The 26,834-nt window shown below is 50.5% G+C and overlaps 2 protein-coding genes across 2 annotated transcripts; both read right to left on the bottom strand.

The window, feature by feature from the left end:
• Positions 1–11,471: 11,471 nt before the first annotated feature.
• On the bottom strand, positions 11,472–15,625 carry LOC126772592 (uncharacterized). The gene is made up of 7 exons (XM_050492994.1): positions 15,116–15,625; positions 13,352–13,882; positions 13,114–13,280; positions 12,583–12,686; positions 12,196–12,299; positions 11,766–12,052; positions 11,472–11,490 (listed from the first exon to the last, which is right to left on the bottom strand). Exons 1-7 carry the CDS (start codon positions 15,224–15,226, stop codon positions 11,472–11,474), a joined length of 1,323 nt encoding a protein of 440 aa, XP_050348951.1. The 5' UTR covers positions 15,227–15,625.
• Positions 15,626–15,927: 302 nt separating this feature from the next.
• LOC126772468 (uncharacterized) lies at positions 15,928–25,852 on the bottom strand. The gene is made up of 14 exons (XM_050492843.1): positions 25,232–25,852; positions 24,923–25,130; positions 20,053–20,236; positions 19,750–19,909; positions 19,418–19,579; positions 19,184–19,338; positions 18,694–19,102; positions 18,132–18,474; positions 17,900–18,047; positions 17,634–17,819; positions 17,425–17,569; positions 17,128–17,274; positions 16,848–17,050; positions 15,928–16,073 (listed from the first exon to the last, which is right to left on the bottom strand). Exons 1-14 carry the CDS (start codon positions 25,296–25,298, stop codon positions 15,942–15,944), a joined length of 2,649 nt encoding a protein of 882 aa, XP_050348800.1. The 5' UTR covers positions 25,299–25,852; the 3' UTR covers positions 15,928–15,941.
• Between the last annotated feature and the right edge of the window lie 982 nt (positions 25,853–26,834).

The raw sequence follows: 26,834 nt of genomic DNA, 5'->3' as shown, positions 1-26,834 counted from the left end.
CGACGTCCCGGTCACACTTTGCCCCCATGTGCCCCCGCTCGAGGCACCGGAAACAGTGCAGCGGTCTGGGGTCGAGCAGCATGACTCGCGCCGACACCCACCCGACCCTTATGCGACCTACCTCCACGACCTTCTTCGCGGCCGAAACGGGGCAGCTCAGCCACAGAGAGCCCGAGCCGCTCGAGCCGCGAGCGATGATGCCCGCTTTAATGGCCCCGGTAGGGCAGCCGCCTTGTTCAGCGACCGCCGCCACGGCTTCCGCCACCGTCACGGAGTCGTCCAGGTCTAGTACCCTTAGTTCGACACACTTTGTGGGTCGATGGATCTGGACGATCTCCGGGCTGAGGGCCTCGCGGAGCTTTTCCGCCAGGGCATCCGCCGCCTTCTCGGCCTCGTTGGTGCCCGGCGGCACCTCGAGCATCCGCGCTCCCGTCGCCGCGGTCCGGAACCGTACCGCCGTCAAGCCGACCTCCCGGAGGCTGATCCGGCTTTTGGCCAGGGCCAGAGCCTTCTCGTAGCTCCACCCCTTTTCCTCAGCACCGGGCTTCAGCGTCAGCGTTATCGCTGCGGTGCGAGGGGGGCGGAGTTTCCTCCTAACCGGGACCTTCTTGGTGGCCCCGGAAGAAGTCGGCTTCGCCGCCGCTGAACCTAACCTAACCTAACCTAACCTAACCTAACCTAACCTAACCTAACCTAACCTAACCTAACCTAACCTAACCTAACCTTTTTTTTTTTTTTTTTTTTTTCGAGGTGGAAAGGCATTTACGCCTGCCGCCCGGACACGACCGGGACGGGTATGTGGGACTCACGGGGCAGAAGGCCATCGTCCTACCCACTAAAACCTCCTCGTTTCCTTCTCACCGCATGGTGGCGGGGTTACGGGAACGCGTTAGCACACCACCGCGACCCCACCTGCGGCCGTCGCTTTGGGTGAGCGACCCACCTGTTGTTTTTTATTGAGGTTTTCTCCTCTCGACCCGGCCGGTGAAGGCGAGGCCCTCGGTCCCACCACAGGCTGGCGCCTGGATGGGGAAACGAGTTTGAGAAGGCGGTGACCGAAGTCTGTCCGCCCAGCATCGACACCGAAACTGGACGAACCCGCCTCTCCCTCCTCCTCTACTCCTCTACTCCTGTCTCCGGCAGCCCGAAAGGACTCCGGAGACCAACTCCTCCTCTCTCTCTCCGGCGGCCCAAAAGGACCCCGGAGTCCTCCTATTTGCCACGGAGCCGCTCGCTGGTCAACTCTGCGCAACAGAGAAGTCCCAGGAGCGGCCCGCGACACTTCCGCCGCGTCAGTCTCAGCCGCGATCGACAAGCATTCCGGAAAAACATCGGATTGCTGGTCGACCCCGTTGCCCAGGGCGCACCACGTGGAGGTGACTGACATGCACCCCAACCTAACCTAACCTAACCTAACCTAACCTAACCTAACCTTTTTTTTTTTTTTTTTTTTTTTTTTTTTTTTTTTTTTTTTTTTTTTCGAGGAGGAAAGGCATTTACGCCTGCCGCCCGGACACGACCGGGACAGGTATGTGGGACTCACGGGGCAGAAGGCCATCGTCCTACCCACTAAAACCTCCTCGTTTCCTTCTCACCGCATGGTGGCGAGGTTACGGGAACGCGTTAGCACACCACCGCGACCCCACCTGCGGCCGTCGCTTTGGGTGAGCGACCCACCTGTTGTTTTTTATTGAGGTTTTCTCCTCTCGACCCGGCCGGTGAAGGCAAGGCCCTCGGTCCCACCACAGGCTGGCGCCTGGATGGGGAAACGAGTTCGAGAAGGCGGTGACCGAAGTCTGTCCGCCCAGCATCGACACCGAAACTGGACGAACCCGCCTCTCCCTCCTCCTCTACTCCTCTACTCCTGTCTCCGGCAGCCCGAAAGGACTCCAGAGACCAACTCCTCCTCTCTCTCTCCGGCGGCCCAAAAGGACCCCGGAGTCCTCCTATTTGCCACGGAGCCGCTCGCTGGTCAACTCTGCGCAACAGAGAAGTCCCAGGAGCGGCCCGCGACACTTCCGCCGCGTCAGTCTCAGCCGCGATCGACAAGCATTCCGGAAAAAAAAACATCGGATTGCTGGTCGACCCCGTTGCCCAGGGTGCACCACGTGGAGGTGACTGACATGCACCCCAACCTAACCTAACCTTTTTTTTTTTTTTTTTTCGATGAGGAAAGGCATTTACGCCTGCCGCCCGGACACGACCGGGACGGGTATGTGGGACTCACGGGGCAGAAGGCCACCGTCCTACCCACTAAAACCTCCTCGTTTCCTTCTCACCGCATGGTGGTGGGGTTACGGGAACGCGTTAGCACACCACCGCGACCCCACCTGCGGCCGTCGCTTTGGGTGAGCGACCCACCTGTTGTTTTTTATTGAGGTTTTCTCCTCTCGACCCGGCCGGTGAAGGCAAGGCCCTCGGTCCCACCACAGGCTGGCGCCTGGATGGGGAAACGAGTTCGAGAAGGCGGTGACCGAAGTCTGTCCGCCCAGCATCGACACCGAAACTGGACGAACCCGCCTCTCCCTCCTCCTCTACTCCTCTACTCCTGTCTCCGGCAGCCCGAAAGGACTCCGGAGACCAACTCCTCCTCTCTCTCTCCGGCGGCCCAAAAGGACCCCGGAGTCCTCCTATTTGCCACGGAGCCGCTCGCTGGTCAACTCTGCGCAACAGAGAAGTCCCAGGAGCGGCCCGCGACACTTCCGCCGCGTCAGTCTCAGCCGCGATCGACAAGCATTCCGGAAAAACATCGGATTGCTGGTCGACCCCGTTGCCCAGGGTGCACCACGTGGAGGTGACTGACATGCACCCCAACCTAACCTAACCTAACCTAACCTAACCTTTTTTTTTTTTTTTTTTTTTTTTTTTCGGGGAGGAAAGGCATTTACGCCTGCCGCCCGGTCCGGGGGGACCGGGACGGGTATGTGGGACTCACGGGGCAGAGGGCCACCGTCCTACCCACTAAAACCTCCCCGGATTTCCGCCTCTCCGCAAGGCGGCGGGGTCACGGGAACGTTGTGACTTACAACCGCAACCCCGCCAGCGGTCGTCGCCATAAGGCGACCCATCTCGAGAGCGCGCCAGGATGTTGGGGCGCGCCTCCCTCCTCTCTGTGCCTCCGTCCTGTTACGTGACGGACTCCCCCGAGTCCGCCACTGGAGGCTGGGCGTCAGGGCTTGAAGCCCCGCGGCGGATCAACAGACTGGCTCCGCCGCCAACCACACCTTAACTCTGCGGCAGCGTCCGGCCTGCGAAGGCACGTCGCCGTCGAAGAGGTCTCCTTCTTCGTTGCGGGAGCGAGTCCACGTCGTCCTCCCGCTCCCGCTCTGCCTCCTCCTTTTGCGACATGACACATGCGCTGAACCGTGACACTGCCGCCCAGATCTCTTCGCTTCCGGCCATCTTCTCGACGACGGCCGGAAGCGACAGGTCCCCACCTACAGCCGTGGATAGGACCGCGCGAGGCTCCGCCCAAGCCGGGCACTCTACGCGCGTGTGTTCCGCCGTATCCACGGCTCCTCCGCCACAATGGTGGCACTCCACCGTCGGCTCCCTACCGACCACCTCACACAGGTACCGGCCGAAACAACCGTGGCCGGTCAAAAGCTGTGTGAGGTGATACGTGGGTGGGCCGTGCTTGCGCTCGACCCACTTCCTCAGCACCGGCCGAATGGCCGCAACGAGGTCCCGGCTAGCACCCGGGACACCCAGTCTCTCCGACCACTCGGCGAATACCCTCTCGTGGGCCTCCTCTCGCCACGTCCGAACCTCACGTGGGTGGGGCCGGCTCTCCTCCGCTCTCATTAACGCCTTGATCCGCCAATAGACCCTCGAGTTAGCCTCGGCCTCGAGGTCCCATGGCGGGCTTCCGGCGAGCAGGCACGCCGCGGTGTACGACACCGTGCGGTACGCCCGAGCCGCTCTGAGCACCATCGCTCGCTGCGGACGTCGCAGCGAGGCGACGTTGCGGGCGCTCAGAGCGTCCGCCCATATCGGCGCCCCGTAGAGCGCCATCGAGCGCACGACGCCGGTGTACAAGCGCCTGCAGGCACCTCCTGGCCCACCCACGTTCGGGAGGATCCTCCCTAGCGCCCCGGCTGCAGCCACCAACTTTGGGGCCAAGCGCCGGAAGTGCTCTTCGAACTTCCACCTGCCGTCGAGCACGAGTCCCAGGTACTTCATCGTCGACCCGACGGCGATGGAAGTTCCGCCCACCGTTATCGCCGCCCCCGGAGGTGGCGCGTTCCGAGGCCCGTGAAAGACGAGGGCCTCGGATTTGTGTAGGGCCACCTCGAGGCCCAACGCGCGGATTCGGTGGACCACGTGCGCCACCCCAGCCGTGGCGCGATAGGCCGCCTCCCGGTATGAACTGCCGCGGGCCGACACGAGGGTGTCGTCAGCGTAGCACGTGACGCTGACCCCCCGCAACGTGGCCCCGCGCAGCACCCAGTCGTAGCCGATGCACCACAGGAGCGGTCCTAGTACCGACCCCTGCGGAACACCGCACGACAACGACCTGACGGCCCATCCGTCCGCAGTCGGGAAGGCCACCGCCCTGCCCGAGAAGTAATCGGCCACGGTACGCCGCAGGTAGCCCGGCACACCGTGGAACCGCAGGGCCTCCATCACCGTTTCCCAGGGCAGGGTGTTGAAGGCATTGGAAATATCCAGCGACACTGCCAACACCACCCCGCCCCGAGACACCTCCTCCTCGGCCAGGCCCCTCACCCTGGCGATCGCGTCGAGCGTCGAGCGGCCGGGACGGAACCCGTATTGCCGCTCGTCGAGTCCCGGCTCCATACTGCCGACGAGACGGGCAGCGAGCACCCGCTCGAAGAGCTTGCTCACCTCGTCGAGCAACACGATCGGGCGGTAGGCTGACGGCTGATCGGACGGACGCCCGTCCTTGCGGATCAGAACGAGCGTGCCCGTTTTCCACCGTCGCGGGAACCTACCCTGAGACAGGCATGCGGTGAAGAGGCGCCGCATGCTCTCGCCGAGTTCCTCCGACGCGATCTTCAGGGCTCGACCGGGGATTCCGTCGGGCCCAGGGGCTGTCTTTTTCGACCCTAGTCTGATGACAGCCGCCTGCAATTCCGCCTCGGTGATCGGAGTCACCGGTGACCCGTCGTCCTCCTCTTGGGGCCTGCTCGCGGGCGGCACCATGGCCGGTGGCACGAACTCTCCCCGCTCGGGGAAGAGCGTGTCCACAACCCTCGCCAAGAGCTGCGGCTGGAGACTGCTGGTCAGCGGAGGAGCCCAGGGTCGGAGCTTTTGTCTCACGACCCGATACGGACGCCCCCACGGATCGCCGTTGAGCGTCTCCAGCCATTCCTCCCACGCCGCCTCTTTGGCCTGTGCTATGGCCTTCTGTAGGGCCTGGCAGGCGGTCCTATATCCGGTGTAGAAAACCCCCTCCGCGTCGTCATCACGAACCCTTCGTCTCCTACACCGAACGTAACGGCGCCGTGCCGCCACGCACGCCTTGCGCAGCCGACGGAGCTCCGGACGCCACCAGTACACCCGCCGACGTTGCGGGTGCGGCTTAGCCCTCGGCATCGCCGCGTCGCACACTCGGGACAGGGCGCCGTCGATCCGGTCGGCCTCCTGGTCGATCCGGAGGACCGGGTCGGAACCGGCCCCCCAAGCTTCGACGATGGCCGCCTCCTTCGCCAACTGTCCGTCGAGGCGGCCCAGGCACCAACGCGGACGACCTTCCGTTCCTCCGACAACAGTGGGCCGAACATCCCAACGAGCCGACGCAGAGACATCGAACCGAATATATCGGTGATCCGACAGTGTCTCCACGCCAGTCTCGACCCTCCAGTTTTGAGCACGGCGGGCCAGGGCGTTGGACGCGAACGTAATGTCCACGATCGATTCGCCCTGCCGCCGCACGCACGTGCTCTCCGACCCACTGTTGAGGACCGCCAGCCCCAACGAGACCGCCCACTCCTCGAGCACCTCTCCCCGGGCATCGGCCACAGGAGAACCCCAAGCCGTTGATTTGGCGTTGAAGTCCCCCGCGACCAACACCGGTGCGGGCGCCGCTTGCCCGATCAGAGTCCCGACCTCTGCCAGCATCTGCTCAAACTCGGCGAGACTCCGACTGGGCGAGGCGTAGACGGCGACGACCGTCACACCGCCGACGACGGCCAGCACGCACCCCCTGCCCCTGGCCACACCCTCGATGGCCGGAGCGCCAGCGACCGCAGGGGCGACGATGGCCACGACCCGTTCGTGGTCGGAGACCCAGTCGTCCCGCGAGGGAACGAAATAGGGCTCCGATACCACCGCCACGTTGATCTGCCACTCTGCCATGCTTTGGACTAGGAGGTCCGGAGCCCTGGCAGAGTGGTTGATATTGGCCTGGAGGCAGCGCAGGGCCATCACTGCGTGGTCTCCATCGGCTCCGCCTCTGAGCGTGGAGACGTGGCTACCGGGCCTTTCGTCGCCACCTTCCTTGTCTTTTCCTTCTGCGCGGCGCCCTTTCCGCCCTGGCACGACTTGCTGCAGGCGGCATGGGCAGCTGGCTTACCGGCCGCAGTGCAGACCACGCAGCTGGCTACGGCGGCGGAGCACTCCCGAGCCTTGTGACCGGGCTGACCGCAGCGGAAGCACAGACGGCTTCGGTCGACGTCCCGGTCACACTTTGCCCCCATGTGCCCCCGCTCGAGGCACCGGAAACAGTGCAGCGGTCTGGGGTCGAGCAGCATGACTCGCGCCGACACCCACCCGACCCTTATGCGACCTACCTCCACGACCTTCTTCGCGGCCGAAACGGGGCAGCTCAGCCACAGAGAGCCCGAGCCGCTCGAGCCGCGAGCGATGATGCCCGCTTTAATGGCCCCGGTAGGGCAGCCGCCTTGTTCAGCGACCGCCGCCACGGCTTCCGCCACCGTCACGGAGTCGTCCAGGTCTAGTACCCTTAGTTCGACACACTTTGTGGGTCGATGGATCTGGACGATCTCCGGGCTGAGGGCCTCGCGGAGCTTTTCCGCCAGGGCATCCGCCGCCTTCTCGGCCTCGTTGGTGCCCGGCGGCACCTCGAGCATCCGCGCTCCCGTCGCCGCGGTCCGGAACCGTACCGCCGTCAAGCCGACCTCCCGGAGGCTGATCCGGCTTTTGGCCAGGGCCAGAGCCTTCTCGTAGCTCCACCCCTTTTCCTCAGCACCGGGCTTCAGCGTCAGCGTTATCGCTGCGGTGCGAGGGGGGCGGAGTTTCCTCCTAACCGGGACCTTCTTGGTGGCCCCGGAAGAAGTCGGCTTCGCCGCCGCTGGCTTGGCGCCCGTCTTCTCTGCCTTCTTTGGCCTGTTCCTAGCGACCACGGCGCTCCACGTGGCCGGAGTGGCGGCCGGCTCCGCTGACGACTGAGGAGCCACCCTCCTGGCTGCCGCCTCTTGGGCAGCCATACTTCTCTTAGGCCGCTTCGGCCTGACAGCAGCAGGCTTGGCGGCGCTGGCCTCGACGCCCTCAGTTGCGTGGGAGGCGGCTGGAGCCTCCTTTCCCGCCGCGGCTACGGCCGCTGCCTGCGCTACCCTACGGCGGTCAGCGGCGAGTGGAGGCCGCAGCCGAGGCTCCGGAAGGAGGCGGCCCTCGAGGCCCTCGAGGCGAGCGTTCAGCATCGTGCTGAACTGCTCGCGGTTCGCGCGCAGCGCCTCCTCCATGACGTTTTGGAGGTTCGCCTCCGTCGCCGCCACCGGCCGCTGGCGCATTTCGGTGACTTCCCGGCGCAGCTCAGCCAGTTGGCCGGAGAGTCGCGTGTTAGCCGCCTCCAGCCGCGCCACCTCCTCCGTCACAGTGAGGGCCCTTAGATCCGCCACCGCACCTTTAATGGTGACGGCGGCGGACTTCAGGGCCCGAACGAACGTGCCCTTCAGGTTGCCCGACCTGTCGGCAACCTGCAGAACGACGTCGAGCGCCTCCTTCACCGCCGCGTCCAGCGCGGCAGACGTCTGCGGCACGTCCACGGTCGCGCCGGGTTGGCGTTTCTCTGCTCGGGCCGCCCTTTCTTCAGTGGCCACCTTGGCCGCCGCACTGTACGCGGCCAGTGCGTCCTCCGCCTCGTACCGCCGCTCCTTTGCCTTAGCGGCTTTTAGCTCCTCGCGGGAGCGCCCGAGGCCGACGTATTCGCCCGTCGTGGGCGGTCGACCACGCCCCCTTTTGGGGGAGGGCTTCAGCCATTTGCTGATGCCTGACCCCGAGAAGCCGCCTTCGCTCATACCCGCGTCGCTCTCGGAGCCGGAGTAGCTCTCCGGCCCAGGACGGGGCCGCTTCTCGCCCTTCCGCCGACGACAGGCGGGGTCTCTCGAAGAGACCATCACCATGCTGGTGGCCGACGAGTCGGACTCTGAGAGTCGTTCCAGTCGGACCACCAGTTTTTTGGACACGAGAGTGTCTTTGGTTTCGGCGCGCGCTATTGGGGCGCCCGCCTCCACCGCCATGTTATCTTTGTCCGTATGATCGCCGAGTCCGTTGTTGTTTTTTGTATTCTTTATAAATTCCATACTTAATCCCACGAGTATGGGGGAAATAAAAAGTCCACCAAGGCAGAGCCCCCTGTACCTTGGTAACCCTATATACACCGTGAGGTCGGGTGGTATCACGGGATCTACAAACTAATGTTTTTTATTGAGGTTGTCTCCTCTTGGCCCAGCCGGTTAAGGCAAGGCCCTCGGTCCCACCACGGGCTGCGAGACATGTCCACAACACCCGGATGGGGAAACGAGTTTGAGAGGCGGTGACCTTTTAGTCTGTCCACCCAGCATCGATACCGACACTGGGCGAACCCGCCTCTCCCACCTCCTTTCTCCGGCAGCCCAAAAAGACCCCGGAGACCAACTCTAACTCGACTGACTCCACCATTGGGAGTAACCTCCAATAAATAAATAAATGAAAGAAGTAAAGTAAATAAAACAAGAAAATAAAACAAAACAAAATTTATAAAAATGAGACAGAAGAAAAGAAAACGAAACGAAACAAAACGGAAGAAGAACAAAACAAAACAAAGAAAGAAAGCAGAGAGCTTCTTCCTTCCACCTTCAATTTGCCACAAAGCCGCTCGCACAGTCCAGTCTGCTGAACAGAAAAGTACCAGGAACGGCCCGTGGCATTACCGTCGCGTCAGTCTCAGCCGCGGTCGACAGGCACTCCGAGAAAACATCGGATTACTTGTCGACCCCGTTGCCCAGGGTGCACCACGTGGAGGTGACTGACATGCACCCCAACCTAACCTAACCTAACCTAACCTAACCTAACCTTTTTTTTTTTTTTTGAGGAGGAAAGGCATTTACGCCTGCCGCCCGGACACGACCGGGACGGGTATGTGGGACTCACGGGGCAGAAGGCCATCGTCCTACCCACTAAAACCTCCTCGTTTCCTTCTCACCGCATGGTGGCGGGGTTACGGGAACGCGTTAGCACACCACCGCGACCCCGCCTGCGGCCGTCGCTTTGGGTGAGCGACCCACCTGTTGTTTTTTATTGAGGTTTTCTCCTCTCGACCCGGCCGGTGAAGGCAAGGCCCTCGGTCCCACCACAGGCTGGCGCCTGGCTGGGGAAACGAGTTTGAGAAGGCGGTGACCGAAGTCTGTCCGCCCAGCATCGACACCGAAACTGGACGAACCCGCCTCTCCCTCCTCCTCTACTCCTCTACTCCTGTCTCCGGCAGCCCGAAAGGACTCCGGAGACCAACTCCTCCTCTCTCTCTCCGGCGGCCCAAAAGGACCCCGGAGTCCTCCTATTTGCCACGGAGCCGCTCGCTGGTCAACTCTGCGCAACAGAGAAGTCCCAGGAGCGGCCCGCGACACTTCCGCCGCGTCAGTCTCAGCCGCGATCGACAAGCATTCCGGAAAAACATCGGATTGCTGGTCGACCCCGTTGCCCAGGATGCACCACGTGGAGGTGACTGACATGCACCCCAACCTAACCTAACCTAACCTTTTTTTTTTTTTTTTTTTTTTTTTTTTTTTTCGAGGAGGAAAGGCATTTACGCCTGCCGCCCGGACACGACCGGGACGGGTATGTGGGACTCACGGGGCAGAAGGCCACCCCAACATTTTTTATTTTTTTTTTTTTTTTTTTTTTTTTTTTTTTTTTTTTTTTTTTTTCGGGGAGGAAAGGCATTTACGCCTGCCGCCCGGTCCGGGGGGACCGGGACGGGTATGTGGGACTCACGGGGCAGACGGCCCCGTCCTACCCACTAAAACCTCCCCGGATTTCCGCCTCTCCGCAAGGCGGCGGGGTCACGGGAACGTTGTGACTTACAACCGCAACCCCGCCAGCGGTCGTCGCCATAAGGCGACCCATCTCGAGAGCGCGCCAGGATGTTAGGGCGCGCCTCCCTCCTCTCTGTGCCTCCGTCCTGTTACGTGACGGACTCCCCCGAGTCCGCCACTGGAGGCTGGGCGTCAGGGCTTTAAGCCCCGCGGCGGATCAACAGACTGACTCCGCCGCCAACCACACTTTAACTCTGCGGCAGCGTCCGGCCTGCGAAGGCACGTCGCCGTCGAAGAGGTCTCCTTCTTCGTTGCGGGAGCGAGTCCACGTCGTCCTCCCGCTCCCGCTCTGCCTCCTCCTTTTGCGACATGACGCATGCGCTGAACCGGGACACTGCCGCCCAGATCTCTTCGCTTCCGGCCATCTTCTCGACGACGGCCGGAAGCGACAGGTCTCCACCTACGGCCGTGGATAGGACCGCGCGAGGCTCCGCCCAAGCCGGGCACTCTACGCGCGTGTGTTCCGCCGTATCCACGGCTCCTCCGCCACAATGGTGGCACTCCACCGTCGGCTCCCTACCGACCACCTCACACAGGTACCGGCCGAAACAACCGTGGCCGGTCAAAAGCTGTGTGAGGCCACCCCAACCTAACCTAACCTAACCTAACCTAACCTAACCTAACCTAACCTAACCTAACCTAACCTAACCTACCTACCTACCTACCTACCTACCTACCTACCTACCTACCTACCTACCTACCTACCTACATACCTACCTACCTACCTACCTACCTACCTACCTACCTACCTACCTACCTACCTACCTACCTACCTACCATGCGCTTCACAATTTTTACTGTCGTAAATGTCGGTATGTTTCTAGTACTAGTAGATGTCTTTGTTGGCGTTTCAATCGTCGTTGGATTCTCCGAAGTAAAGGATGATAATGTCCTCTCAAAGTCCGTTTCTAATGCTTCGTTTTTTTTTTTTTTTTTTTAATTTGTATCATAATTCCTTAGGAACAAAAGGTATATAAGGCATTATTTCATATGTACAAAAAAAAAAAAAAATACAATTTAAAAAAAAATTAAAGAAAAAAGTTTATAAGGCATAATTTCTTATGTACAAAATTTGTAAGGCTTATTATTCCCTATGTACAAAACGTATATAAGGCATAATTCTCTTTATACAAAAAGTAAATAATGTATAAGGCATTATTCATTTTTATTATAGTCAAAGTCAGTCTGTCAATGTCAATGTTTCAAAGTCGATCTGTCAATTTCAATGTTTCAAAGTCAATCTGTCAAACTGTTAACGTCAATCTGTCAATGTCAATGACAATGTCAATGTGTCAATGTCAATCTTTCCCTATGTACAACAGTTTATAAATCAGTATTCCTTATGTACTAATCGGCTGTGTCGTATACCGTACTATTTATTTGTATTTCATGCACTTTGAGTTCGAAAAAAAAACGGCGTAATTTACTCTAAAAAATTATATTTAATTTAGAATGACAAAAATAATACAGAGTAAAAAAAAAAACAACTGAACTATTGACGTGGCATTAAAATTGCTAGAAGCCGAGGCGGTAGATTCTGATATAACCGGGACGCGCAAGGCAGGCGCGAGGGGTGCGGGCGATGCAGGCGGCGCAGAGAACGCGGTCGGCGCGGGCGCGCGGATCATGGCAGTGGCGGCGGGGGTGCGCGTGGGTGCGTCGGCGCCGGCGGGGCTGGTGCGAGCGGGCGGCGCCTCTTCTGCGCCGTACTCCGCCGCGTTGTCGCCGTACTCGCCTGCCTTCAAGCCTGGACGTGAAGTTCGGGACGGAGCCGCCTACGGGTGCGTATGCATAATATTCACGAGTCAAAGTTGAGAATAAATATGATGCATACGAACTCTAGCTTTTATCTACTAATAAATTATAATGGTGAACACAAAGAAAAACACTTCGTGTATAAACATTCAAGATAGATTACCTTAAAATCGGCACGGTTTGGCTCATATTCTATCGACTGAGAGACGGGCTCATTCGCAACTTCGAGTAGGGGGTTAGTGTCAGAAGCTCGCGATAGAGTTGTACCTGAAAACGTCGATTAATTGCCTAAAATATTTCATGCCAAGTCCTATATATGCTCTGTTCGTGTGTTCGCAACAACTTGCGAAATATCTTTATAAATTCTATGTTTTATTGTTATTTAGTTACAATGCGTTTAATTGACAAATAAGTATATATATACTACAATATACTAAAAAGTGATTCCAGTTGTATATAATTATTGACTGATATTATTGTCATTACACACATTGTACATAACAGATTTGTACATGATAATAAAATTGAGATAAATCTAATCATCCCTTACTCGATAAATGTTCGGAAAGGAGTGTCATATCTACGAGAGTCATATCCTTCGTGTCATCTGTTTCGCCCAGAAGATGCTCCGTACACTTGTCCGAGCACATTCCTCTGTAAATGTAATTGAGTTTCGTAAGCACCAGTACATATGTATGTACGTTTGTATAAATTATTCATGTTACTTCATAGATAAAATGATCAAATCGATACTATCGACGTTTTATAGAAACAGTCAGTCGAATAATAAAAATAAAACAAGACTACGAGTTTTTAAACAGAGACTAGCCAAAAGATAACTGTGCAGGAGACATTATAGGGCACCAGTGTGTGTGCAAACACAGACGCACTCTCCCACACTTTCATTATCCAAAGGCAATAAGACAGCAATCCAAGAACTTGCTATCTACAATCTAACCTTTTTTGCTCCGCTCCGCTCGTAGACAGAGCTCAACTCAGCAGGCGAAAGTTGATCTCAAAATAACACTACTTAGACTATATAATCTTATTTACAAGTATATTTATATTTGTTTTGGTGTACCGTCCACAGGTGCGAAGTGTGTGAGCACAATGAAGAAAAAAGCGCCATTGAGCTATGTTCTGCGCTGCGTACGTTTTCTCACAATGCGCAACAATTTCGTCGTTCGCCATCACACTCAACACGGCACGGAGTTTTCCATCACACACGACGCCGCCGCCCATATCGCGCTGTCAACATTTCATGAGTAACGTGTCTTAAGTAATTTTTGTTATGATCCAATAAGTCTATTCTGACGTACCTCGCAGAGATGATCTCCGGTGAAACATAACAAGCGCGAACGCGTAGCGCTCCAATGAGGCACCAGCCCCGCGCAATGTCTTTCCGACGCGAGCGCTACGTTGACGACGCGAAATCGCGCTCGCTTAGCACCTCCGCTAGTCGTTGCTGACGGAGGAGAGGGCGCGGAGAGCGCGCGTATAGCGTAACACACCATGGCGCTCTCGCCCCCATTGCGAGTTGTCGACATTAATATAGGCTGCGCCTGAGCCTCCTTTCCGAAGGGCGCTTCCAGTTCAACAGCGGCAATGTCGAGCGCTGGGTCTGCTAGGTCTCGGCCATTTCCGGCGAGAGCCACTCGCGTCACGCGGCGCGCCGAGGACACAGGCGGCGCCGGCGGTCGCGCACTCAGCAGCGCCGCCGCCAGCGCCCACAGCTCGCGCGGCGCTTCCTCTTCGCCTCTGCCTCGCGCACAACGTGCTGTCGTCACGCACGTTCGGGTCGACACGAGCGACGCGGCGCACTGCCATCCGTTCACGTGTTCCAATATTATCTGCATGACATTGTTGTTAGCATTAGAGCTGTATAACAAAATTATAACATTACATATGTCGTCGTATCTTAATCGAATAGGGACGTAATTGCAAAACAACTTTAGAATATATTAGTAGGTATAATTTAATATACGGTTCGTACAATTGTGTGTGTGTGTGTATAAATGAGTATGTTTCGAGGTATTTTATTGGTAATCTATACATCTATAAATATAAATAAAGTTAGTGTCTGTCTGTGATTTCGAAATAATTGCCTCTTTTAAAGTTAATATGCCTATTTGCGATTTACCAAAACCCAAACAATCATTTTTTTTTATTTTTGTCTGTCTGTTTGTCCAGGCTAGTATTTGAAACGGCTAAAAATTACTAATTGAAATAGCTGCATTGGTACAAGAAGTCTTTATTTCATCAAAATCGGCGAAGTCTATCAAAAGTTATAAAATAAAAACATATGTATTTTTGCTGTTAGCTATACACATATGACTCTTCCTGACTAATTCATCAACGCAGAGCCTAAGCCACAGGGGTAAGAACCTTTACCTCAACTTGACCCTTAATTCCTAAAGATTTATTTTAGGATGTGCTTGAGGAGAGGTAGTTTATATCATTGAATTTCAAAGTATATAGGACCCTCTTAAAGTGTGCTTCTCCATGACAATCAAATCTCATTGAGGTTGAAGTTTGAACATAGCCGGCATTGATTTTAGTGAGAACTGTTATCACATTGACAGTTGTTATGTTGCATGCTCCAGAGTGAGCTCTGCGAGTTACTAAGTAATTTTATCCCTAAAATACCGCAAACGTCGTTTTTTATGATATAGGTAGGTGGACGGATAAAAAAATGTATATTGGTACGCTTACTCATTTACAGTATTAATTATATCCAACGGCGTGGATAGAGCCGGGCATTTAAGCAACAAAATCGTAGATCGGAAGATTTGTATAAAATAAATTTTCCTTCAAGCCATTTAAGTCACTCTTTATTGAAACTACAGAGATTCACAGTAAGTTCACTGATGATTATTAAAACAATAATCATCTATCTAAAAAAAACCTTCAATACACTTTTTCTAACCAGAATGACATTTCATGATTCCTACTTTAAAATCACAGACTCACTATCCTTTATTTATACTTAAGCGTCAGCGAAGCCGCGAGCAACAGCTACTTGATAATAACAAAGAGCACCGTCCTAGGTAGTCAAGTGAGATGCAAAAAGTTTTGTCAGGTACCATAAAAGCAGCAGAATCACTGTCGTCGTCGTCATCGACGTCGAGTTCGTGCGCAGCAGTCAGCAGCGCCGTCAGAAACGCGGCTGCATACAGTAATCTGCGCGTGCACATAATAAGCCCTCTATTCTCGCTCACACGCCACAATACATTTGTTCACCGTTATTTGGTAGCGTGTTGCTAATCAGTTTCGTGAGCGGCAGACTATATTCTATTTTGATCGCGTGACATTTATCTGTCAACATTTTTTCTTTACCTGATAATTTATTTCTGCATAATACGCTGCATTCACACGATGCAAAATTACGATCAATCACATTTATTTATTTATATAAAATTAGTTACAGGCCAGTCGGGGTACCCAGTAAAAGGCTTCACATTATTAATAAATGTTATTATTGTTGTTGTCTAAAATAAAATAGTACTTGTCCTGACTGGAGGGTCTGATCGCAGATGGTATTGAAAAAATACATTGCGACATATATTATTCATTCACCATACATCTTAAAATCACTCGACGACGTTTGACGTTTTTATTTTATTACAATAATATCCTCTTTGATCGATACAATTCCGAAACTGTTGATAAAAGTTACGACACAAACGGCCGAGGAGGCCGTCGGGTCCGATAAACGGCCTACTTAGAAGAGAAATAATCAAGGCTGCATGACATTCGCTTTACTAACGAGAGCCCTATAGATTATAGGTAGTGGACGCACATCAACGAGCGGTGCTTGGAGCGGTGCAACAACAGCGCTGTATCCGACGTTCGCTAGAGGTGCGGGCGGAGGGAGGTTCGAAATAAAAGACAGAGCGTGTAGGAAACAAGTCATGTATTGTCGTCGTCCAGCGCGCGCAGCTCGTCGGGCAGCGCGTGCAGGCGCAGCGCGCGCTCCAGCAGCGCGTCCGCCAGCGCGCCCGCCGCGTCGCCGCACCACGCCGCGCCGCGCACGTGCAGCCACTGCGCACGCGCCACGTCACTCGACACGGGGACGCATGTACGTGCAGGGGCGTCGCCACCGCCGCGTCGCGACCCTCGATACGGTGAGCGAGTTGGTGGTCGAGGCAAAAAAAAGCTCATCACCGTAGTTAAGGGCAGCGCCCCTGCATGTACCATCAGTATTGAATTCGACGTAAACTTACTAGCGGTTTAGAATGTAGATTCTACCGAGAAGAACCGTTTTTTTATCTTTCATGTATGTAATCTTGTATTGAGTAATATGCATTATTTGACAAAGTTTGTTATGATATAAGATTTAAATTTAATAATAGGCCAAGTTAATTTTGAAGTGTGGAACCTTATCGTAGAAACGAACTCCGTGCCCGGGAACGATCTATTGACCCTACGGAGACGGAAGCTAACTGTTATAACTTTATCTTCATTCCTCGTGCTTATTATAATTAAGAGTTTACTCATTTCTTTCTTACATATTTTTATGCAAGATCGAGTACCTCCTCACTAAGATATTAAAAAAACTCGTAGTAGTAGTAGTAGGAGCCTCGCTATTCCACAACTAGATTAAGTTGTATTTATAAACAGAGCCCAAATAATATAAACGAAATTAAAACAGGGGCAGTCCCTGTGAATTTTTCCACTGAAAATAAAATGAAACCAAAATTATCCAAATTCGTCAACAAATATACATCGTAAACTACGTTTATATGTTCACATATAGAACGCAGAGGGTTCTCATGAAGTCTTTTCGAAATCCATAAAGTATATCATCTCGCGTACCTTGTGCGCCGGCGCGGCGTCCAGCGCGGCGTACAGCGCGGCTGGCAGGCGCGGCGCCGGCGCGCGCGCCTCGCTCTCCACGCGCGCGCACCACGCCAGCGCGCCGCCGCCCGCCCCGCCGCCCGCGCCGCCACCCGCCCCGCCGCCCGCCCCGCCGCCGCCGCGCGTCGCCCGCCGGGCCGCGCGCGCCGCCCGCTGCGCCTCTGTGCCGAGCGGACGTTCCTCGTTAGTGCGCGCCCCGACTCGGCCCACCGAGTCACGACCGGCTCACCGGACTCACCGAGCGGCGCGAAGTCGGCCCGCAGCGCGGCGAGCAGCGCGGGCAGCACGGACGCCACGGCGCCCACGTCGCTGCGCGGCGCCAGCGCGCGCAGGCGCTCCTCCTGCGACTGCTCGCCTCGCGCCCACAGCGGCGCCCCCGCGCTCGCTTCGAAAAGTATAATCTTAACTTATATATTTATTATCGACTGTAACACATTAAAGAAAGACACCGAGATAAAACACTACTGAATGCAATAATTTATCTTACCGAAAGGCGAGTTAGCCTTTAGAAACTATATCATATCGAAGCTATTACCGAGAGCGAGGTAGGCGTTGTCGGCGAACAGCGGTGACAGAAGACGCGCAGTGAGCGCCGCGCGACCCTCGGCCGCCGCCGCCGCCGTCAGCGCGCACGCGCTCTCCTCGCAGTACCGGCTGGCGTCCCCGCATCCCCGCGCCGCCTGCAACGAGCCCGTGGGTGAGCGGGCGCCGAGCGGCAGGGCCCTCGAGCGGCGCCCGACTCACCGCTCGCAACGCGGCATCGCGTACGGCGCGCAGCAGCTCAGCCCGACGCGCCGGCGGCGCCAGCAGCGCCCGCGCGCGCGCCCACTCGCCCGCGCTCGGCAGTAGCGCCGCACCCGCGCCCTCCGCCGCCTCGCCCGCCGCCTCGCCCTCCGCCTCGCACTCCGCCGCCGCGCACCGCCTCTCGCACTGATCGACATGAGCATTCGATCAACACAAATTCTTTCGTATTGGAGCGAGGCAGCCCCAGACTCCGACCATCGACCGACCGTTTGCAGTGCGGCTTCGAAGTCTTCCGCCGACGGCGCCGCGAGCTGCGAGGGCGGTGCGCGGCCGAGGACGGCGCAGACGAGCGCACACGCCCCCTCCGCGCTCGGCGGCCCTCCGTCGCTCGTCGCGCTGATCTCGCAGACGGTTCTGTAACGTCGTGCGTCCGTCGTTTCATTAGACAGTCATATAAGCCGTCATCGCCCACGAACGGACACGGCGCTGAGGCCCGACCTGGCGACGTAGAGCGCGTGGTGCGGCGGGCAGGCCGCGTCCAGCAGCGCGGCGCGCAGGGCGCGGCCCGCCACGCGCAGGGCGGCGTCGCGTCCCGCCGCCAGCAGCTCCACGCGCGCGAACTCGGCGAAGGGCAGCGGCGAGGCGCAGTCAAGGCGGCGCAGCAGCGCCCGCGCCTCGCCGCGCACCCGCGCCGCCTCCGCGCGCGCCTCCGCCTCGCCGCCCGCCGCCAGCAGCAGCGCGTGCAGCCAGCGCAGGCGCCAGCACACGAGCGCCGCGCGCGCCCACCCGCGGGCTCGCGCGCAGCACGTCTCCCACAGGGCGTTCACCCAGCTCAGGTAACCTGCGGTGCGACGATTACGATTCGTCACTTATTTTATTTTTAACTAAACTAGCTATCCGTCGCGACTCCAAATATGTGACCAAATATATGAGCCTCGTATATGAGTACTTTTAAGTATAACGTACTTTTAAACGTTATAGAGAGTTTCTCTGGGGGTGATTTATTTCTGATGTGTGTTATTAGTTTTTGTAGTAGTTACTTCGGCGGAAATGGACAGACCCGTGTCGTCCGAGAAGTAGTGCGGCGGGTCCAGCAGGAGCGCCAGCAGACGTCGGGCGAGCTCGGGGGGGACGCGCGCGGGGTGCGCCGCGGGAAGCGACTGCGCCTCCCGCAGCAGCGGCAGCAGAGCCTCCCCTTCGTCCGCCGTCGCGTCGCCCACCCAGCGCGCCGCCCACTGCGTGCCCGGCAACAGCGGCACCTTAGCGAGCAGGAGCAGGCGCACGGAGAGCTGCAGCAGGTCGTCGTCGGCGGCGACGGGCAGCAGCAGGTCGGCCACGTCGTGCGGCAGCGGCGCGCGCTGCGGGTCGGGCGCGCGCGCGGCGGGCGGCGCGGGGCGCCAGTGCGCGGCGGCGCGCGCGCGCTCCACGCGCACCCAGCGCGTGCTCAGCGGCAGCCCGCTCGCCGCCACCTGCGGGCGCGCACGCGTCAACGACTCCGGCCGACGGGCGCGGCGCCGCGGGGGCGCGGGGCGGCCGAGAGCGGGTCTCACTTTGTCCTCGAGATCTCGCAGTCGCCGCTCGGAGCGCTCGCGGAGATCCGGGTCGTCGGGCGGCGGAAAGGCCCCGGGCGCGTAGTTCATGGCGACCACGAGCTCGATGGACATGACGAGCCTCTCCCAGAGGCCGGCGGCACGCAGATAGGACCCTGTGGCACGGGAGGGTTCGTATCGCAACTCCGACGCTCGAGAGTATATCCAGTTGTAGCTGTCACCGGCTCGTATTACCGACGCGATAGAAGATGCGCGGGTAGGCTTGCGGCAGCGTGCGGGTGTCGGCGAGCGCGGCGCAGGCGGCGGCGGTGATCTGCGCGGGGTCGCTGCCGGGCGCCGCCGCCAGCGCGCTCAGGAGCCGCTCCCACAGCTCAGTGCGCACGTCCACCGACTTTTCTATTAAAAAATGCGCTCTAAGCATAATGGATCATACTAACGTCCACAGCACGTATTCAGTTAAAGATAACGCTTGCAAAACATTTACGTTGACGAACACCACATTGATAAACGAGAAGTTTATGCCAATTTGTTGTCTTAGATATAAAAAAATATGCTCAATAGTTCACCCGCGGCCAGCATGTCGCGCAGACGCTCGAGGAGCGCGTGCGGCGACAGCGCGGCGCGCAGGGCGCTCAGCAGGCGCGCGCGCAGGCGATCCGAGTGCGGCGCGCGCTCCGCCGCCTCCTCCGCGGTCGCCAGCGCCGCCTCGGCTCCGCCGCAAGCTTCCTGTCCCACAAACGAGGCACAAACTAATTGAAAAACATTTATTAAATGCCACCTAACCTATTTCGACCCCTTTAGGCTTCGCTATGCCGTTAATGATAAATTTTAAATTTCTAACATGTATGACCATGGAACGGCTGAGGTACCTGAAAATCGATAAATCGTTCCCAGAGCAAGACATCCTGCGGGTCCCGCGCCACGAGCAGGCGGTAGGCGGACACGCGCTCGGCGACGGCGGGCGCGTCGGGCGCGTCCGTCGCGCGCCGCGAGTAGTAGCGTCTCTTGCGCTCGCGCACCGCGCCCGGAGGCCACGGACTTATGATATCGTATCTGTAATAAAAGGTCAAAGCTTTTTTTATAAAAATGCAGTGCAGAGAAGAAGTTGGTTCACTATAGTTCATTTAAATATTGAGACTAAATAAATTAACATTTTACAGATAATATGTAGCCTATTATTACAATTACTTGTGTTGAACCATTGTCATATTAATTTTTAGAACTCAAATTACTCATTTCTTTAAATTGTTCTTAGAAACGAACTATTTCTTAGGTTAATAACTGCAATTTACATTATTTTTAATTTTAAACACTCAGTGCCACTGTCTACGCAAGCTGTAGTTAAGACGACTCTGAGATTTGGACCTGCTCTTTACAATCGTTTATTTTTTCTGACTCCCTGTTTGTTGAATTTAATAATCAAGTCAAGGAAAGTCGCTAAATTGCACAAAAAAGTGATATTTGGGGTTAAATTCAAAAGTTTTAAAAGATCTGTAATTGTGATCTTTTAAAACTTCTGAATTTAACATTATATTACACATTAGTCAAATACTTTTATACTCTGTAACATTGTTTGCATTCAGTGTTTCGATATTATTTGAGAACATTATTCGAATGACATGACAGCTCCGATCAAAATAACAAATGTTATTTGTATAGAGCCACTTGTAAATTAATATTTACAACAAACTTTTTCTGTCTGCAGAATTAAATAAATTTATTTAATTGTCTTAGATCTATTATATATATAATAATACCTATCTTTGTGTTGAAAATTAGTTGATCTTTTGAATATTATTACAATTGGTTGAACAATTTTAAAATAAACAAACACAAATTGATATACTGATTAGTGCACAATTTATAAGTATTTAGGATAACCAACCAAAAAATAAATTCTACAAAAAACCAGACATAGGCAGCAGGTATGGCCGTCTAAAAGTCTGTCATATAAGACAATGGTGTGATCTTAATGCATTGAGAATACCGTGTGCAGTAGAGAATCCTCTGAATGGAATGCAAGCAGAAAGGGCAATTTATAAGCAAATAGACAGTTTCTTTAGAAAACGTAACAATATTAGAAGTGAACAAAATGGTTTTCAAACAGGTAAATCAACTACAGTGGCGGCCTTCAAATTAGGAATATAATAAATATAACTGACAAAGGAAATCCTGCATGTGCTATCTTCTGTGACATGACTAAGGCCCAGGATGACCAAGTTTCCCAAGACTTGTTATTAAAAATGTTCTCTGTTCCAAATTATTTTAAAGGTAGGAAGCAAATCGTTGAAATATCGAAATTAATTGAGAAAAAGACAATACAAGTCAGATCTTCAAATGAATCCCTATATATAATAATATACTTCTTTCATATTATTCCCGATCTACAAAACACAAGTGTATTATATGTGTGTGAATTATATTCACAGATGACTCGTCTATTATTGTGCCTTGTAACAAAAATGCTAAAAAATACTAAGTAGTAATAATTAATGCTTAAATTTGATAAAGTTATTTACATATAAATATAATACTGTGACATGTGCTAATGAAAATTTGTATTTGCCTTAAGAAGAATATTTAGAATTATTGATCAAGGGACAGCCTTTTTGGTATAACATAGCTATGTTGCATCCAATACATTTATGCTGTAGAAGCAACAAAATTTTTAAGTATCACCATAGATTCTAAGCTTCAATGAGGCCCTCATATTAATAAATTGGCAAATAGACTCGGCTCTGCTGCTTTCACGGTAAAAAAAAATGAAAATGTTGACTGACGTGGATACGGCTCGCCTAGTGTATTTTAGTTATTTCCACAGTATAATTTCTTATAGCATTCTATTCTGGGGTAATGCAGCCAATATTAATTTTTGTATTGCAAAAGAGGGCTTTTCTTCCAATTTATAACCTGGGGCCAAAAGATTCATAGAAATTAAAATAATGACTGTTGCTTCTCAATATATGTTTGATAATAAGATAAATATCAATAACAAAAATAAGATAAATATCATACCTCCTAATCTTGTTCGAGATTCCAATATAGTAGTAAATGATCCTTATGAGATTTGTCAACTTTTTAATGATTTCTTTTCCACTGTTGGTTCAGATTTAGCAAGTAAAATACCCCAATCATATCATCAAAAACTTACTTCCAGTCTTTCACATTCACAAAATAACACTATTCAGTCATTTGCACCCACCACAAAAAAAGAGGTTAGTGAAATAATCGACAAATTGAACGTAAACACAAGTAAAGGCATTGATAACATCGGAGTAAAAGATATAAAGTGTATAAAATACTTTATTCTAGATAATCTTACTGACTGTTTTAACAAATGTCTTACACAAGGAAAATTCCCCGAAAGTCTAAAGATTGCTAAAGTTACGCCAATTTATAAATCCGGAAGTAAAACAGATCCAGGGAATTATCGGCCGATATCTGTTTTACCAGTTTTGTCAAAAAATTTATAAAAATTAATATATGTCCGTCTTTATAATTACCTCAATAAACAAAACTTCTTTTTTAGTCAACAATCTGGCTTTCGTCCGAAATCTAATACACTTTCAGCAACTGCGGATATTGTCACCAAAATTAAAAACGCGTTGGATAGTAAGCAAATCGTTCTAGGTATCTTTATCGATTTAAAAAAGGCTTTCGACACGGTCAGCCATAATTTATTATTACAAAAACTACATAAAGAAGGTATAACAGGTTCGGCAATCAAAATTTTAGAATCATATTTACATCGTCGCAGGCAAATTGTTAAAATCGGAAAATTTCAAAGTAAGCCCGCAACGTTAACATATGGAGTACCACAAGGCTCTATCTTGGGACCGCTATTATTTTTAATTTATATAAATAGCATTAGTACAATTGATTTGTCTGGAGATGTAACTCTTTACGCGGATGACACAAGCTTATTTTACTTTGGTGATAACATTAAAAATATAATTGACGTAGCTTAACGTGATTTAAATGTTATTAGCGAATGGTTTCTGTCTAATTTATTAACTATTAATACCAAAAAGACATCATATATGATCTTCGCGCCTAAAAATAAAAATATACCAAATCATGACCAACTAACAATTTTTAACGAACCTATAAATAAAACTGATCATGAAAAATATTTAGGTCTTATAATGGATAGCAAGTTAACCTGGCAATACCACATTGATCATCTTAAAAATAAAATATCCCCTTTGATAGGAGCACTACGTAAAATTTCCTTATGTATACCTAATAAAATTCGTCCTATTATTTATAATTCTTTAGTAAAACCTCATATAGAATATCTTATTGAAATATAGGGAACTGCTGCGAAGTCTAACATAAAGCCATTACAAACTTTACAAAAAAAAAAAAATTATTAAAGTTCTTTATAAATATGATTATATGACGCCATCCGCTGAATTATACAAAAAAACAAAATTTCTTAATATAAATCAATTATACACTTTAAAAACCTGCATGTTGATTAGAAAAATAATAACAAATAAAACACATTCACAATTACACTTTCATAAAAAAACACATACATACCACACTAGAAAACGTAATAAACTAGAACTTCCAAAAACCAGAACCAACTATGGAAAGAAAAACATTTTATTTGAAGGAGTTCAAATTTATAATAAATTATCAGACTTAATCATTAATAGCAAGAGTTTTCCTATATTCAAAAAACGTGTAATGGAATATGTACAAAATAATTTATAAGTTAATGTAACCCCTACCTAAACATGTTTGTGTAATATAACTACCCGCAACATTTTATCTCACTGTATATAATTCATAAGGCAGACTTTTAAATGTACCCTCAGGCAAAATTATTGTAATTTCTTATTATAAGTGAACTTTTGTGTTCTTTATGAGAAATAAATAAATGTCTTTAAACCGATAATGTTATGTAATTATGTATGCAAAAAAATAAAAAAAAATCTCAGAAATTGTTCATACTGTTAACACCAGGATATACAAGTATAAACTTACAAACACTATTACCAGATTACACAAGGTTAGTAAGACTTTTATGGGACAATGTATGTGGTTTTAAAACAGGATCCCAGAAAACATTCAAAAATATTCAATTGTGAAATTTAAAAGAATGGTTATGGAAAGCTTGTGTGCTAAAGGATATTACACAACCACCGACTTTTTAAATGATTGCACACCTTGGGAATGAAATGATCGCCTCCGGGTTATATCAAATTAAAAAAATATATATATTATATATATTATATATATATATATATAATATTATTCTGCTATTGTTGTATATTACTTGTAATTGTAGAGGAGGAGATATTAAAAAAAAAATCCACTGAGTTTCTTTTGCCGGTTCTTCTCAGGTCTGAGGTGCTTATTTTCAAACCAGTGGTTCAACAATGAATAAGTAAGTATAACACTTCTATATTGTATAAAGATTTTTGACTTTGACAATACTCAATATGGTATTATACTTTGGGGCAATGCATTAAAATATATATATATATATATATATATATATATATATATATATATATATATATATATATATATATATATATATATATATCTCAATATTTATCAATTACATAAGTGTTATTTAAATGAAGAATTATAGTTATGTCTTGGTTTATAATTTAGCTAGCCATATGTATCCTGTGACTTGTACTTACTCAAAGATTATTAAGAATATATTGTGTCAGGGTTAATAAGCAATTTACAATATTTTAAAATGAGAAAAAAACTCACTGAGGTCTGCCGGGATAGTAAAGAGTAGAAACACGTAGATTCCCGCGGTCTAGCTTTCGATCGACGTAAAAATCTTCATCGCTTTGCACATGATGCGTGATTTTTGAAAGATTTGTCAGGTTTTCTGTTGGTTTATCGTCTTCTGAATCACTGGCTAGTAACTGCGATTCTGTAGACTCTGGTTGATAATTAGGTTTCGCCAATTGCTCTAAAAAATATTAGAAAAAAATAATAGAGAAAAAAATAATAAACACAACATAGCACTCTCAAATACTACACAATTTATCTAAAAAAATATTTAAAAGATACCTGTTTCTTCAATGTTTATATTTTCCACCTCTTGGGATATATAAGCTGGGAAAAGAGCCATTTGCATTTATTTGTTACTACTTTTTATACATCAGATAATTAATTAAGAATAAATGTCATTTTATTGTAGTATTGTGTTTGTTTTCGTATTTCTTATTCACAATAGCTTTACAGTGGAATATATATACTGCAAATTTATACTGAAAAAATACACAACTGTCAAGTGTCAACAGTCAACACTCAAGTCATTATAAGTAGGTTTTTTTTTTATATGCGCCGGGATAGCAAATGACTCTATTCCACCTTATGGTAAGTGGTAGTAGAGTCCAAACGCGACGACGCCCAGTACAGTCGGGAAGAATGTTCTGTACTAGCCGGGAACACGTAAACTGGTAAGGAATAGCATTTTTTGGAAGTGCGACAAAGAAAGGAGTTGCCATATTTCTTTGTGCGCGATGGAATTGATGTCACAGTTAGGCGGTGACATCGAGAACCAAGTAGGTAGCGTAGATACAGATTAGTTTCTCTGTCTACGGTAGGTAGTAACTATATCGTAGACAAAGAAACAAATAGACCAAGGGGCCGTGAAACCGCGATTGAGACAGAGATAGTTTGTTAATGTGTGCGTTTAATGTTGCCATAATAACTGCATTCCCTGTTTTGGGAGATAAATAATTTTCAGGATTTAACTAAAACAAAATAAGATTATTAAATTTTACTTTTTAATATTTATTATACATTTTTTTAATTAAAATATTTTTTTGTGTTCCTACTATACCCAAAAACCGTTGCATTTTTTGTTTTTGTTTCCGTTATCAATAGTACTTCAGCGTCTTAATATGGTACTGGATTAGTATTCTCCTCAAATGTTGAAATCTAAAACACTCAATTAAATCATTAATAAAGAATGGTTGCCATATATATTTCTATGTTAATCTCTTGACTCGGAATCTAATAATATTATAAATTTATGAAGAATGTTAAATAATGTTGTCGTTACGAAATTATAAATAGGAGAACGAATAAATTAAAATAACATATTTACATATAACGAAGCATTTTAGGTTATTATTGGACTCCATATTTATTTGTTTACATTGTCGACGAGTCGATATTTTTTATCGAAAATCGGGATATTTTTTAGCTGACGCTGGCAGCACTTACATGATAAATAATTATAGGTAATGAATAATAAAAACTGGAAAATTCTATTATCTTTAGGATTTTAATGCAATATAATGTTCCGTCATGCTATGGCATAAATAAACATCACTGAGAAACTATATTAAGGGACAAAATAGTTGTACTTATGCGTGAAAACACACGCCGGCAATTTTCTTCTTGCTGTCGCTTTAACATGAAATAATACGACAATGCACCATTGTATAACCATCGATATGATATAAGGATTGTTTCTTGGCCTTTACACTGGATTAGAATCGTTTTCTAACATAAAAATAAACGAAAATTGAACAAAACCACAATGAACACACCAACTGTCAAGTTTATTTCGCTAATTGAGTAGCGAAACAAACAACAAAACTGGTTACGCGGTAAGGGACAAAAGATTTGATAATTCTATCTCTGTCTAAACCATTTGTAA

This window comes from Nymphalis io, chromosome 12, assembly GCF_905147045.1.
Source record: "Nymphalis io chromosome 12, ilAglIoxx1.1, whole genome shotgun sequence".
Classification (NCBI taxonomy): Eukaryota; Metazoa; Arthropoda; class Insecta; order Lepidoptera; family Nymphalidae; genus Nymphalis; species Nymphalis io.
This window is presented reverse-complemented; position numbering and strand designations above follow the sequence as displayed.